The sequence below is a fragment of the Hemicordylus capensis genome, chromosome 5 (assembly GCF_027244095.1).
Source record: "Hemicordylus capensis ecotype Gifberg chromosome 5, rHemCap1.1.pri, whole genome shotgun sequence".
Taxonomy (NCBI): Eukaryota; Metazoa; Chordata; class Lepidosauria; order Squamata; family Cordylidae; genus Hemicordylus; species Hemicordylus capensis.
Genome location: NC_069661.1, coordinates 182,847,037 through 182,860,669, shown reverse-complemented (window position 1 = coordinate 182,860,669; position 13,633 = coordinate 182,847,037). Strand labels below are relative to the sequence as shown.

The following is a 13,633-nucleotide window of genomic DNA, read 5'->3' as shown; positions in this document are numbered from 1 at the left end:
CCCAGCGGTTTCATGTAGATGTTAAAAAGCATTGGAGAGAGTATGAAGCCTTGAGGGACACCATACTTAAGGTCAGATTTTGAAGAGCAACAATCTCCAATCAACACCATCTGGAATCTGTCCGAGAGGTAGGAACGGAACCACTGTAAAACAGTGCCTCCCAACCCCCTCAGAAGTTCCAGAAGGATACTATGGTTGATAGTATCGAAAGCCGCCGAGAGATCCAAGAGGACCAACAGAGTCACACTTCCTCTGTCAATTGCCAATTGGAGATCATCCATCAGGCCGACCAAGGCAGTCTCCACCCCATAGCCCGCCCGAAAACCAGTTTGAAATGGGTCTAGATAATCAGTTTCCTCCAAGACCGCCTGGAGCTGAGAGGCCACCACCCTCTCAATTACCTTGCCCAGCCATGGGAGATTGGAAACTGGCCTATAATTGCTCAACTTTGTGGGATCTAACGCAGGCTTCTTTAGAAGAGGTCTAATAATTGCCTCCTTAAGACAAGGAGGCATCCTGCCCTCCCTCAGAAAAGCATTTATGATTTCTACCAGGCCGCCTACAACAGCCTCCCTGCTAGATAGAACAAGCCATGTTGGACAAGGGTCAAGAGGACAAGTGGTAGGCCTCACCGCTCCAAGCAGCTTGTCCACATCATCAGGAGTCACAAACTGAAATTGATCCAGTCGAATCGTATAAGAGGAGTTGTCGGACACCTCCAGTTCAGACATCAAATTAATTGTGGAGTCTCCATCTAGGTCGGCCCGAATCCGAGAGATTTTGTCTGCGAAAAATTCATTAAACACACCACAGTGGGTAACTGATGCCTCCAAATTCTGGTTCAAGGGAAAGGGAGCAGATACTAGTCCCCTCACAACCCTGAACAACTCCACTGGATGTGAACTCGCAGAGGCAATACGGGCAGAAAAGAACCGCCTCGTTGCCACACATATTGCCTGAGCATAGATCTTTAAATGTGCTCCATGTCGTAATCTGTTGGATTCGAGTCGAGTTTTTCTCCACTTGCGCTCCAGTCGCTCCCTTGCCACTTCAGTCCCCGTAGAGCTTCCGTATACCAAGGGGCCAATTTTGAAGCAGGTCGGAGGGGACGCTTAGGAGCAATTGTGTCTACTGCTCTGGTGAGCAAGTTGTTCCAGTTCTCAACCAGGGCATCAACAGGATCACCAGCAGAGCCAACATTAAATCCCTGCAAGGCTTCTTGGAATCCTACCGGATCCAGTAACCTCTTCAGGCGGACCATTCTAATAGGCCCCTCGCCCCTGCGAAAGTGGAAAGCGGTTGCAAGTCCAACCTTAACCAGATGGTGGTCCGTCCATTTTTTGGCACTGACTCTTTTAGGCTCCAGACTGTTTTATTTTCTCCAGTATTATGTAAATGATGTTTGGCTTCTCTTTGCTGCTGCTGTTTCTTTTTAAATTCGATATGATAGTTGATTTTTTTTAAAAAGAAAGTTACTTAGATTCTATTGTTAATAGCTTTGTTAATTGTAAGCCATCTTGAAGGTTTTAAAATGGAAAGGCGGCAGGAAACAAATACATAACCCTTCTCCCTGTTGTGCTAGTTTTACTATGTGCTGGGTTGTGGTGTTTTGTTTTTTGGTTTTGTTTCTCTAGGATAAGCATGTCCTTGAATTGTCTACCTACCATCTAAAAAGTGCAGTCTATGCATGGTTTTACCACAACAGACACTGTTTGTTTAAAGAGTCCCCCAAAGTACGCTACTTGCAAATATATTTTTACCCATATGATTGTTAGTCTGTCAAAGATATAATAAAAGGCTTACAAGTCTGATCTCTCGCTATCATCTTTCTTCTTTAAAAAGAAATAACGTGACCTTATTTTTGCAATTCATGTTTTGCTCTCCCACACATTTACAGATGATTTTCCAAAGCCACAGATAACAGTCCAACCTGAAACCCAATCAGCAATCAAAGGCTCTAATTTGAGTTTTATATGTTCAGCTGCTAGCAGCAGTGATTCCCCAATGACTTTTGCGTGGAAGAAGGACAATGAATTGTTGCCTGATGCCGAAATGGAGAATTATGCACATCTCAGGGCACAAGGCGGTGAAGTGATGGAATACACCACGATTCTTAGGCTACGCAATGTTGAATTCAGCAATGAAGGGAAATACCAGTGTGTTATTTCAAATCACTTTGGCTCTTCCTACTCTGTCAAAGCTAAACTTACAGTGAACAGTAAGTGCCCTGGTATTTTGCTAAACAAAAATATGTGATACAAAATTTCATCCAAAAGCTTCACTAGGATATTGGATAATAGGTGTTTAGGTACTATTGGCTAATTTTTGACCATATGGCTAAACTGGGGAACACTTTTTTATTTCACAAGTGCAAAAGTCATATGCATAGAAGTGAGTTAGATTTACACAGGTATAATTTTAGATGTAAGCTATAGCCTTAAAGGTTGAAGAGCTTTAAAATACAGAAGACTGTGGATTGAAATAGAAAAATAGGGATCACACTTATGAAAAATTGTGTTCTGTGTGAAATGAACAAGTGTGAAATAAACAAAGCTTTCATTTAAGAAAGTTTTTAGAAACATAGAGTAAAGCTAAGTATCAACCACAGAGCAAAGACTGAACATATACAGTCTTTTCCCAAATGAACCCATTAAAAGTGTTTCCCCAATGTTAGTACATCAGAAATTTTTATACATTATTTAGTTCAGTTATTTCCATAAATTTATGTTATAGTTGCTCAATTGCTATTCAAGAACTATTTATATAAAAATGGGGGTAAAAAAGCAATAAAACAAAATACAATGCCATACATTGGCTCTTAGCAAAAACACATTAAAGTGGCAGCATCTACAAAGGTCGTTCTCATGACCAGCTGCAGCAGGGCAGGAGCAGGAAAACCTGTGTGTGATGCTCTTGTAGAGCCTCGGAACCTGCTTTCACACCACTGCTCAAGAGCTAGTCTACTCATTAACTAAGATTAAAGGGCCAAAACCCCATCTAACTATACAAGCTCCATTCGTGTGTGTGATCAGGCCTGTGTTCTGCAGCCCAGCTCCCTAAGAATCACAGAATGCCACTTAAAGAGCATCCAGGAAGCCAGGAGCTGCAGCATTGTGACCGGAAGCCTCTTGGTTTCCTGTGCAATGCATTGTGGGGTACTGGAGGACTTCTTCCTCCAGATCTCCTATGTATTCAGCTCTGCCGCACTGGTTGTGTGGGTGCACGCTGTGGTGGAGCTCTAGCAACAGTCTGCTCATGTGGGGGAGGGGGAAGGGTGGTGGTGGTGGTGGTGGTGGAAGGTTCCTGCCTTCCACCTAACTCTCCCTAGCCACCAGGGATTTTGATTTTGATTTTTGATATTTCTTGTATTTTATGCAGTGCTTCCTTCATTTACCAAAATGCCCATGGACCTTACCATTCGTGCAGGAGCAACAGCTCGACTAGAATGTGCTGCTGTAGGTCACCCTGTGCCCCAGATTGCATGGCAGAAAGATGGTGGCACTGATTTCCCTGCAGCACGCAAGAGACGCATGCATGTGATGCCTGAGGATGATGTGTTCTTTATTGTGGATGTCGAAATTGAAGACACTGGCGTTTACAGCTGCACAGCTCAAAATACTGCTGGGAGTATTTCAGCTAATGCAACGCTAACAGTATTAGGTGAGCTTAAATGTAACTATGTAATGAATATGGGTGTTGGTGGGTCAGATGATTAAATTAATTTTTTAACAGATTCAGATTATTAAATCTGTGGACGCTTTCTGCCTTTGTAGAGCTAATAATATTTTGCTTGCTCTTCAGAAACACCCTCGTTTTTGAGGCCTTTGTTGGACCGAACTGTGACAAAAGGTGAAACTGCAGTCTTGCAGTGTATCGCTGGTGGTAGCCCTCCACCTCGACTTAACTGGACCAAAGATGACAGCACTTTAGCGGTGACAGAGAGGCATTTCTTTGCTGCTGCAAATCAGTTGCTTATCATTGTGGACACAGACTTTGAGGATGCTGGAAAGTACACATGTGAAATGTCCAATACTCTTGGAACGGAGAGAGGCAACATTCGCCTTAATGTAATTCCCACACCTACTTGTGATTCTCCTCCGAATGCTGCTCCATCTTTGGATGAGGATGGATGGGCCACAGTGGGCGTTGTGATCATAGCTGTGGTATGCTGTGTGGTGGGCACTTCCCTTGTGTGGGTGGTCATCATATACCACACAAGAAGAAGAAATGAAGATTGCAGCATCACAAACACAGGTGTGTAAACTGAAACTTGGCACTGGCAGAGCCCACTCCAGTATGTTTGTGGTTACCCTACAGCAGTTTTCTTCCAGAAATATGTGTGTCTCTTGACTCAAATTCAGAAGAGTGCATAACATTTCAGAATCAGCGCTGTGTCACTTGCTAGCTTAAAGATACTGCACAGTGATAGCCTTATGCGTGCTTTTGCTTAATCACAGATGAGACAAACCTGCCTGCTGACATTCCAAGTTATCTGTCATCCCAAGGGACTCTAGCTGAAAGACAAGATGGATATGGGTCATCAGAGAATGGAAGCCAACATCATTTTGTGTCGTCGTCATCATCTGTGGGAGGATATTTCTTGCAACAAAGAGATAGCAATGGTAAGCCTTTAAACATTCAAAGTGGATTGTATTAAATGAATGAATGAATGAATGCCTGGTATGCAACCACTAGGGATGTGCACAAGCCAGTTTGGCGGTGCCTCTGGGAAGCACCAAACTAGCTGGGGCACTAGCATTTGAAATGGTTCCATGGGGTGGGGAGCGGTTCCTTAAAATTGCTCCTTGCCTGCTCGTCCCTGCCCTGCTGCTTTTCCACTGGAGCAGCTACCCTCCAAAAAGCTGCACATACGGCTGTGGCACTGTTCCCTGCAGCCTTCACTGCACAGAGGCTGCAGGGAACAGCGCCACAGCTAGACACGGCCTTTTGGAGAGTGGCTGCTGCCAGTGGAAAAGAGACAAGAGTGCAAACTAGCAGGTCAGAAGCTCCTTACCTGTTTTTTAACGGAATAACTCCACGCCCCACCGGCAGCTGCCCGAGCCACATATGCATATCCCTAATGTCCTTAACTGCAGTCCTGGGGAGTATTGGGATGTCTGAATGTTTTTCATTTTAGAACAACCTATTCTCAGATATTCCTCAAACAGATGCACTTCCATATTTTGTGTTCAGATGAGTAGCGCTTCCAGGAAATGCCTTAGAGATGCATTTTCTTTTATGTACATTTTCTAGCTAGATTCAGTTTTTCAGCCACAGGTCAGTGACAGTAATAGTCTGCAGATAACTTACAAGTGCCTTGGGCAAGAAAGCCAGCTGAGGCCCCTGCTGCTAACAGAGAAGTTCTGTTCCCTCTTTTCCTCAACAACTAAGAGAGATTTCTGTTATGGGTTGGTGTCCTCTTAAGTCTCCTTTTTTTTTTTTTTTAAGCTAAGTCTGTCTTCACTGTTCTCTATAATTCATTTTGTAGGATAAATATCCTTTCCCACAGATTTTTTTTTTAATCATCTGAATCTCTTAGAAAAAGCTAGCAGAATCCTTTTGGCCTGCCCATGCTCTAGGTCTCACCAGTGAGTGGAGATCTTGTGTGCGTACAAAATAAATGTGCTCATGTGGAGAGGAAACATTATGGTTTCCTCTCCACAAACATGACTGGTTCCAGGCAATATTGGGCCCAAACATTTGCTGCCAAAAGAAAAGAATATTTGGTTCTCACTCACAGATCATGGTCTAGATAGTCATGGAACAAACCCCATTTAAAGAGTGGGGTGCAAGGAGGGGGGGAAAAGGCTCTTAGCAATTTCCCACATAGCTTTGACAAGCTGCTACTGAAACTTGGGGTGTTTGAAACTTGAGTTTTTACAGAATGCTGAGATGTCCCACTGCATTCAGAGTTCTACACAATTGAGTTGCACCTAAAGAGGCTTTTTGAACTATAGCCAGTGTCTGAAGCAGGATGGGCAGTGTCAACAACTAAAAGGATGGGAGCCACTGAAACTGAAAAAAATCTTTAGGCCAGTTGTTAGAGGACATACATACTAAATGCGAAAGGACACACTTGCTGTTCTGGAGAATGTGGTCTTATGTTTCCAGTGGAAAGCTGCACTTTCAGTTGAGATCTCTTCCCTGCACTGCACTTCCAGCTAATAATATATATATATTTTTAAGACCATTGAGAGGAATTACTGATGATGGTAGATGCTAGAGGTGTACAGAGTCAGCAGAGGACCTTCTGTGGAGTGCACTATAATACTTCTCTTCTAAAGGAATGTATTGACAAACATCATTTTGGTTCTCAGTACTTCCTACTCTTTTAGTCCCATACTGCTGTTCTTGCATGCATTGCACTGGAGTGGGAAATACCTGTTGGAAACAACTTTGATTCCTTCAGGCATCATTGACAGCAAAGCATTTGTTGGTGCTGTGTTGAAAATCTGAGTCCTCCAAACATGAGCAGTGGACACTCGGCCTGATTGATGAGGCAGCTGAATTAAAAATCACATATCACAAATCGGGATACCCTGAGCACTGCTTGGGGCAGTGCGGCCAACCACTTGTTCTCTGGACCCTTGCCCGACTTGGCTGCTTCGATCTAGCAGGGAGATTGTTGTTAGAGGGGGCCTAGTTAATATCATAAATGCATCACTGAGGGAGGGTAGGGTACCTCCATGTTTGAAGGAGACAGTAGTTAGACCTCTTCTTAAGAAGCCTTCCTTGGATCCCTCAGCGATGGATAGTTATAGGCCACTCTCCAATCTCCCTTGGTTGGGCAAGGTGATTGAGAGGGTGGTGGCTGACCAACTCCAGGCGGTTTTGGAGGAAACTGGTTATCTAGACCCATTTCAAACTGGCTTTAGAACAGGCTATGGGGTTGAGTCGGCCTTGGTTGGCCTTATGGATGACCTTTACCGGGGAATCAACAGAGGGAGTGTGACTCTGTTGATTCTCTTGGATCTCTTGGCGGCGTTCGATACCATCGACCATGGTATCCTTCTGGGTTAGGAAGCACTGCTTTGCAGTGGTTCCGCTCCTATCTCTTGGGTAGATTCCAGATGGTGGAGCTTGGTGACAGTTGATCCTCAAAATGGGAGATGTTATATGGAGTCCCCCAGGGCTCCATTCTGTCACCAATGTTTTTTAATACCTACATGAAACTGCTGGGTGAGGTCATCAGGAGTTTTGGTGCTGGGTGTCCTCAGTATGCTGATGACACCCAAATCTACTTCTTTTTCATCTGCATCATCAGGCAATGGTGTTCATTCCCTAAATGCTTGTCTACAGGCAGTAATGGACTCAATGAGGGATAACAAATTGAAGCTGAATCCAAGCAAGACGGAGGTGCTCATTGTAGGGGCTCAGAATCTGAGGGATGAGTTAGTTCTCCCTGTGCTGGATGGGGTTACACTCCCCCAAAAGGAGCAGGTATGCAGCTTGGGAGTACTACTGGAACCAGGCCTCACTCTGGTATCTCAGGTGGAGGCCATGGCCAGGAGTGCCTTCTATCAGCTTCAGCTGATTCGACAGCTGCGTCCATTCCTTGAAGAGGACAACCTCAAAACAGTGGTGCACCAGCTGGTAACCTCCCGGCTCGACTACTGCAATGCGTTCTACATGGGGCTGCCTTTGTACGTTGTTTGGAAACTTCAGTTAGTTCAAAATGCAGGAGCCAGATTGGTCTCTAGGGCAACTCGGAGAGACCATATTATGCCTGTCTTGAAACAGTTACACTGGCTGCTGATATGTTTCCGGGCAAAATACACAGTGCTGGTTATTACCTTTAAAGCTAGGGATGTGCATGGTCCGGAGCAGTCCGGACCGGCACCGAAGGGGGGTCTCCCTTTAAGGGCGGGGAGGGTTTACTTACCCCTCCCGCTGCTTTGCCCCCTCCAGCGCCCGTATTGCTTGTAAGAATTGGGGCAGCAGGAGACCTCCCCGCCGCCCCTTCCTCCTCCTCCTCAATGCCACCCGCCTCCAGGATGGGGTGGGTGCGCGCTCGGCTTCCCTTTGAAAAGATCCAGAAGATGCTGAGGGACTCACGGTTTAATAATGCTGCCAATGTATTAAGCTGGAACAGAAGCCGGCACAGCACCGAGCCGGCCTCCGCTCCGGCGGCTCCCCCATCCTGAGCAGCAGCCACTGAAAAAAGCTCCGTGGCAAGCCACTCTGTATGCGGGGGCGGGGAGTCGCATGGAAGCCGGAAGTGAGGGTTGCCGCGGCGCGTCGGCATGTCCTCACTGACGGAGCTTTTTTCAGTGGCTGCTGCTCAGGATGGGGGAGCCGCCGGAGCGGAGGCCGGCTCGGTGCTGTGCCGGCTTCTGTTCCAGCTTAATACATTGGCAGCATTATTAAACCGTGAGTCCCTCAGCATCTTCTGGATATTTTCAAAGGGAAGCCGAGCGCACGCCCACCCCGTCCTGGAGGCGGGCGGCATTGAGGAGGAGGAGGAAGGGGCGGCGGGGAGGTCTCCTGCTGCCCCAATTCTTACAAGCAATATGGGCGCTGGAGGGGGCAAAGCGGCAGGAGGGGTAAGTAAACCCTCCCCGCCCTTAAAGCTACCCCCTCCACCCGAACCGGCCAGGTCCGGTCCAGTGCGGACAGTTCGGAGGCCTTTAGAATGGCTCGGACTCATCACTATTTAAAGCCCTAAATAGCTTAGATCCAGGTTACCTCAGAGAGTGCCGCCTTCTGCATGATCCCCACTGCACATTAAGGTCATCTGAGGAGGTCCGTCTCCAGTTACCACTGGTACGTCTGTTGGCGACTCAGAGGCGGGCCTTCTCTGTAGCTGATCCTGGGCTGTGGAATGCACTCCCTGCAAATTTGAACTCTTTATTGACCTTCAAGAGAGCCCTTAAGACTGTTTGGCCTGGCCTTCCAGGGTTTTTAAATTGTTGTAAGGGGTTTTTAATGTACTGGGTCTTAATTTTTTTTAAAAACCGATTGTTTTATGGTATTTTAGGATTTTTGTTTTTGTTGTTGACTGATTTTGACTGTTTTTGTTTTGTTTGTAAACCGCCCTAGGCCAAATTGGGAGGGGCGGTATAAAAATGCAATAAATAAATAAATAATAAATAATATTAGGGAATATGGGAGTGAGGGGGAGTTCCTTGAGATGTTTAGACAATGACAAAATGTATGTCCTGTGGTCTGAAGAAATCTGGCAGTTGCATATAGTCTGCTCTCCTCTCCTCCTCCTTTCTTCCTTTGTTCTGTTTTTGACTCATAGTTTCCCCATTGTGGTTGGCATGTGTGAGTAATAAAATTGGTGATAAAAAACCAAAAAGCAAATAACCCAAAACAAAGCCCGAAATGCTGTTAGAAAGTGAGACCAGGAGTATGTTTTAGGGTTATGGGGGTCAGGGATGAGGAATGATTTTGGTTTTATGTCTAATTCATACATTGTATGGGTAATGTTTTAATAACAAAAACAGCAAAATAAAAAAAGAGCAGAATCCATACTAATAGTATAGTATCTAATACTGATTTAATCAAAATAGCTGCTCCTTTGAATTTCTCAAAAGACTCATCTACACATAGAGATTTTTTATAAATCTTCATATATAAGAAACAAGCCAAGAATAAAACAAGACCATTCGTTGATGTGTGCCATCTCTGTTTTAAAGGAATTTGTCATATAGATACTTGTAGTGAAAATGACCTGGAAGCTGTAACGGATCCATTTTTATGCCATTATCTGGGAACTTCAGGAAGTATATATTTGAAAGGGAATATATGTAACCCAGATATGTTTGAAGTATACCCAGGTAATCAATATTTTATATATAGATTCAAAACTACCTATTCAATTTAAAAAAAAAAAAACAAACTTTTGAGAGTAATTGTAGTAATCCAATCAAGTTTTGTTTTGTTTTGTTTGTTTAAGGCTGCAGCTCAGAACAAAGAACAGCTTGCGTGGACCTTTACGATTCCAACTGCGTAAAGAAAAAGGAATGTTACCCACATCCCCACCCATCTGAGGATCCTTTTGACCAATATATCAGCATTTCTGCAATGCACATGCCAAGTAGTAAATTGCTTCCCTCCAATTGCACTCAAAGTGAAGAAAGAGGAAGAAGAAAAAGCTTGCATCTAGACTTGGACCCGTGTGATTATAAAAGGAATCAGGAACTGTGCTCTGTTAATACAAGTAGCACTTTTATGGGTAGGTTTTAACTATTGACTAAATTCTGCAGATGATGCCTGTGAATGAATACATTGTTGATTTGGTTCTATTGAAACATAGGTATAAACTGTGTTGTGCAGACATAGCATTCCTTTCATCCTTTGGCTGAAGTAAACAGAACTGTTATCAAAAGTTCTGACTTGTTCATTCATGGTATAGCAGAAATTATCTGCTAATCTAACTAAAACTTAGATTTAAGCTATGGAGGAAAGGAGGTAAAGAAAAATGAGCAGCTATACTCATGTGAGCATATACTCATAATAGCAGTACATATCCTGTTTTACCCTGCATATTAAGGGGCCTCTTTTAAAATTAATGAATGTACAGTCATTCACACAAAACATGCACATGTGTACAAATATCTGTGTGCATGTATATGTAAACAGAGCTCAAGAGAAGCTGGAATCCCACTTATCAACCATTTTTCAGGAAAACAGACTGAATCCAGCAATCCTTTCCTGAACAGCAGGTTTTTTTTATTTGGCTACTTATGCACAGCCTTGATTGCAATATCAGGGTTGGGAAACACCTATTTACATATAAAGTTCTCCATTCACCTAGAGATGTATACAGATTCATGTTTCCATATGTGTATAGTCCCTAGTTGGACTGAGGCAGTTTACTATTTTAAACATGCTTTTAATGTCAAGATTATCACACTTCAGCAGTAATGATATCAAAAGTTGAAGCTACAAAGGCAAATAACACTGGAGAATATGTTGTTGGTTTTGTTTTTTATAGATGTATCTTTTTTTCTCCCAATTTTTAGCCTATTTTACTTAAGGAAAGCTTATGAGATCACTCATAATTTTACTTTTACTTAAGGAAAGCTTATGAGATCACCCAGCAGTGTGTGTGTGCGCGCAGACACACACACACACACACACACACACACGTTCATGTGTCAATATATGTGTTCCCCCTTCCCCTTAACTTCACAATGCCCGGACCAATATGAACCAATTTGGCATACAGAGGGACACCTCAGTGGCATAGTTTGTAATGATGTGATCCACCTCAGTTCAATGTCATCCACCTCACGTGAACAGTTGAGGCACAAGTGGGCTAACCTGTGGACTGGCTAACTGATTTGAACCAAATTTTGTATGGTTGTAGTGGGTGACACATGACTCAAGAGCGTAGTTTGTGGTGATGTCATCTACCCAGTTCAAGATGACGGATGTGTGAACGTTTAAGGCTTAAGTAAGCTAACTCATGAGGATGGTAATTATCAGTTCAGATTATAGTGAAAGGAAAGTAGGTACATTAGTTCTTACCAAAACAACTTCTTAATATATAGAACAGTTAATTAAATATATGTTTCTCTCTCTCGCTCTCTCTCTCTCTCTCTTCCTCCTCCTCTTCCCCCAGGAACATTTGGAAAACCTATATGGAGACACCAGCTTGATTCCTTCACAAGCGGCAGACAGCCATCAGTCTGGCAGCCAAAAGCTTCCCAAAGTTATCCTTGTGAATCATTTGACTTTGATTCAGAGTCTGAGGCGGATAATAGAACGTGCAGGACATTTCCTGAAGGGGACAATAGCACCTGTATTTACAGACAGGCCATTGAAAGTTTTAGGACTCCTACTTTTCACTTTTCTGACTTGGATACATAGCTGCTTTTAGTTCAGCTGATTTATGAACCAAAGAATATACTACCTCAACGTGGACATTTTATTTAAAAAATAAAAGGAAAAAAATACTGGTGGTTTTTTTTTTTTAAATGGAGATATGACTCAATAAAAGAAATACATTTTATATGGACACAGTTTTATTGCCAAAACATTATACAATTTTATGCAGATTATACATTCCTTATAGTTTTAATGTCTAATTATTTTTAGGGTTGTTTTTTTAACCAAATGATACCTTTTTGTAAAGCAATGGTGTGAATAACTATGCATTATTAAGATAGACTTCATTTTATTGACATGGGTGTTTGTGTTCTAATATCCACACATGTACATTATTGTTTCTAGTGTGTTTTTGAAATGGACATTCCATGTTACAAGCAGGCAACATGATTGTCTTTGCACATCACACTTTTCAATAAATTGGGCTGCCTTGTGCTTTTAAAGCACTGTAATAAATCAAGAATGCAGCTGGGTTCATGTTCAGAGAAATGGAAAAAAACTGATTGTGTAGGGTTTTTTTTTCCTATTCTACCCATTTGTTTGCAGCAGATTATCAAATATGTGCTCAAGAACACGTACAGGTCAACTCCTCATTGTTGATATCATTATCTATTACTTTTTATTACACAATCTTACCAGTGTTGATTATGGTTCTCCAGGGCCAAGTTAGAGACAGGGCCTCACATTATCCACAGAGAAACTCCAAAAGGCACAAGGGATGCCCATGCGGCTTCATGACTCTCCAAGGCTCATCAGCACTATTGCAGGGGCTGGCTGCCCCATGCCTACTAAGCACTGTGCAATTGCAGCAGTGATGCTATTCTCATTATTTCCAGTTGTGCCCACCACTGCCCAAGCACTAACATGCTTTGCTGTGCAGCAGCATTGGAGCCTCTCTCACCAGTTGAGGTTTTTTTGCAGAGGACGTTAGCCAGGATTTCTTAGTCACAACACTTTGCAATCCTGCCAGCACATACTTGTAGTGGCTGCAATCCAGCAAGTCCAAATTGAAAGCAGAGCTTTGTATATACAAGGACTTATTAAATATAAGAATACTACAGTCATATGTAGCGTTTATCTGTATGTATGAGTCTTGAGATCATGCCTCATTTGAATAATTGGCTGCACAGCTGAACAAATGTACATAGGCATAACATTTTCTTAGACATTCCTCTAGCTCAGTGGTTCTTCACTTGGGCATTTGCCAGATGTTGCTGAACTAAAACTGCCAGCATCCCCAGCCACAATACATTACATCGAGGCTGGGGATGCTGGGAGTTGTAGTTCAGCAACGTCTGGTGGACATGTTAAAAACCACTGAGCTAGGTGTTCGTTTAATTTTTGAATTCCGGTCCCAGCCATTCACAAAGGCTCATTTTGAGAAGGGGCTGTAGCTCAGTGGCAGAGAACATGCTTTGTGTGTAGAAAGTCCTTGTTAATCCCTAGCATCCAATTAAAGGGTCTTGGATAGGGCTGGATAAGGCCCCTACCTGAGTCCCTCAAAAGTTGCTACAAGTGGGACTAAACCATACTGGGATAGATAGACCAATGGTTTGCCATGGTATAGCAAATAGCAATATAGCAGTCTCTCAAAGATTTGAAATTTGCACAAATGATAAACAGGAGTTAAAATCTCAGTAAATCTGGAACTAATCTACAGTGCCTTAAGAAGTTTATACCAATAAGGATATTTCACAACACTCATCGCCAGGCTAGGGTGTGAGCAGAGCTCCAAAGGGAGAAGGTTTTATGACTGCAAAGAAATTGCAGAGAATGCTTCTTGATACGATCTTTC

General features: G+C 43.2%; 1 protein-coding gene across 4 annotated transcripts in view; it reads left to right on the top strand.

The window, feature by feature from the left end:
* LRIG3 (leucine rich repeats and immunoglobulin like domains 3) overlaps positions 1-13,031 on the top strand; it is an 85,309-nt gene extending 72,278 nt beyond the window's left edge. For 3 of the 4 annotated variants that reach the window (XM_053258599.1, XM_053258601.1, XM_053258602.1), the window contains 7 exons: positions 1,898-2,218; positions 3,379-3,660; positions 3,802-4,254; positions 4,458-4,622; positions 9,642-9,782; positions 9,902-10,180; positions 11,573-13,029. In XM_053258599.1, the coding sequence (XP_053114574.1) occupies positions 1,898-2,218; positions 3,379-3,660; positions 3,802-4,254; positions 4,458-4,622; positions 9,642-9,782; positions 9,902-10,180; positions 11,573-11,820 (1,889 nt within the window). In that variant the 3' untranslated portion in view covers positions 11,821-13,029. Of the gene's footprint in view, positions 1-1,897; positions 2,219-3,378; positions 3,661-3,801; positions 4,255-4,457; positions 4,623-9,641; positions 9,783-9,901; positions 10,181-11,572 lie in introns of all 4 variants that reach the window. The other variant, XM_053258600.1, reaches the window with a different exon arrangement.
* Positions 13,032-13,633: the final 602 nt, after the last annotated feature.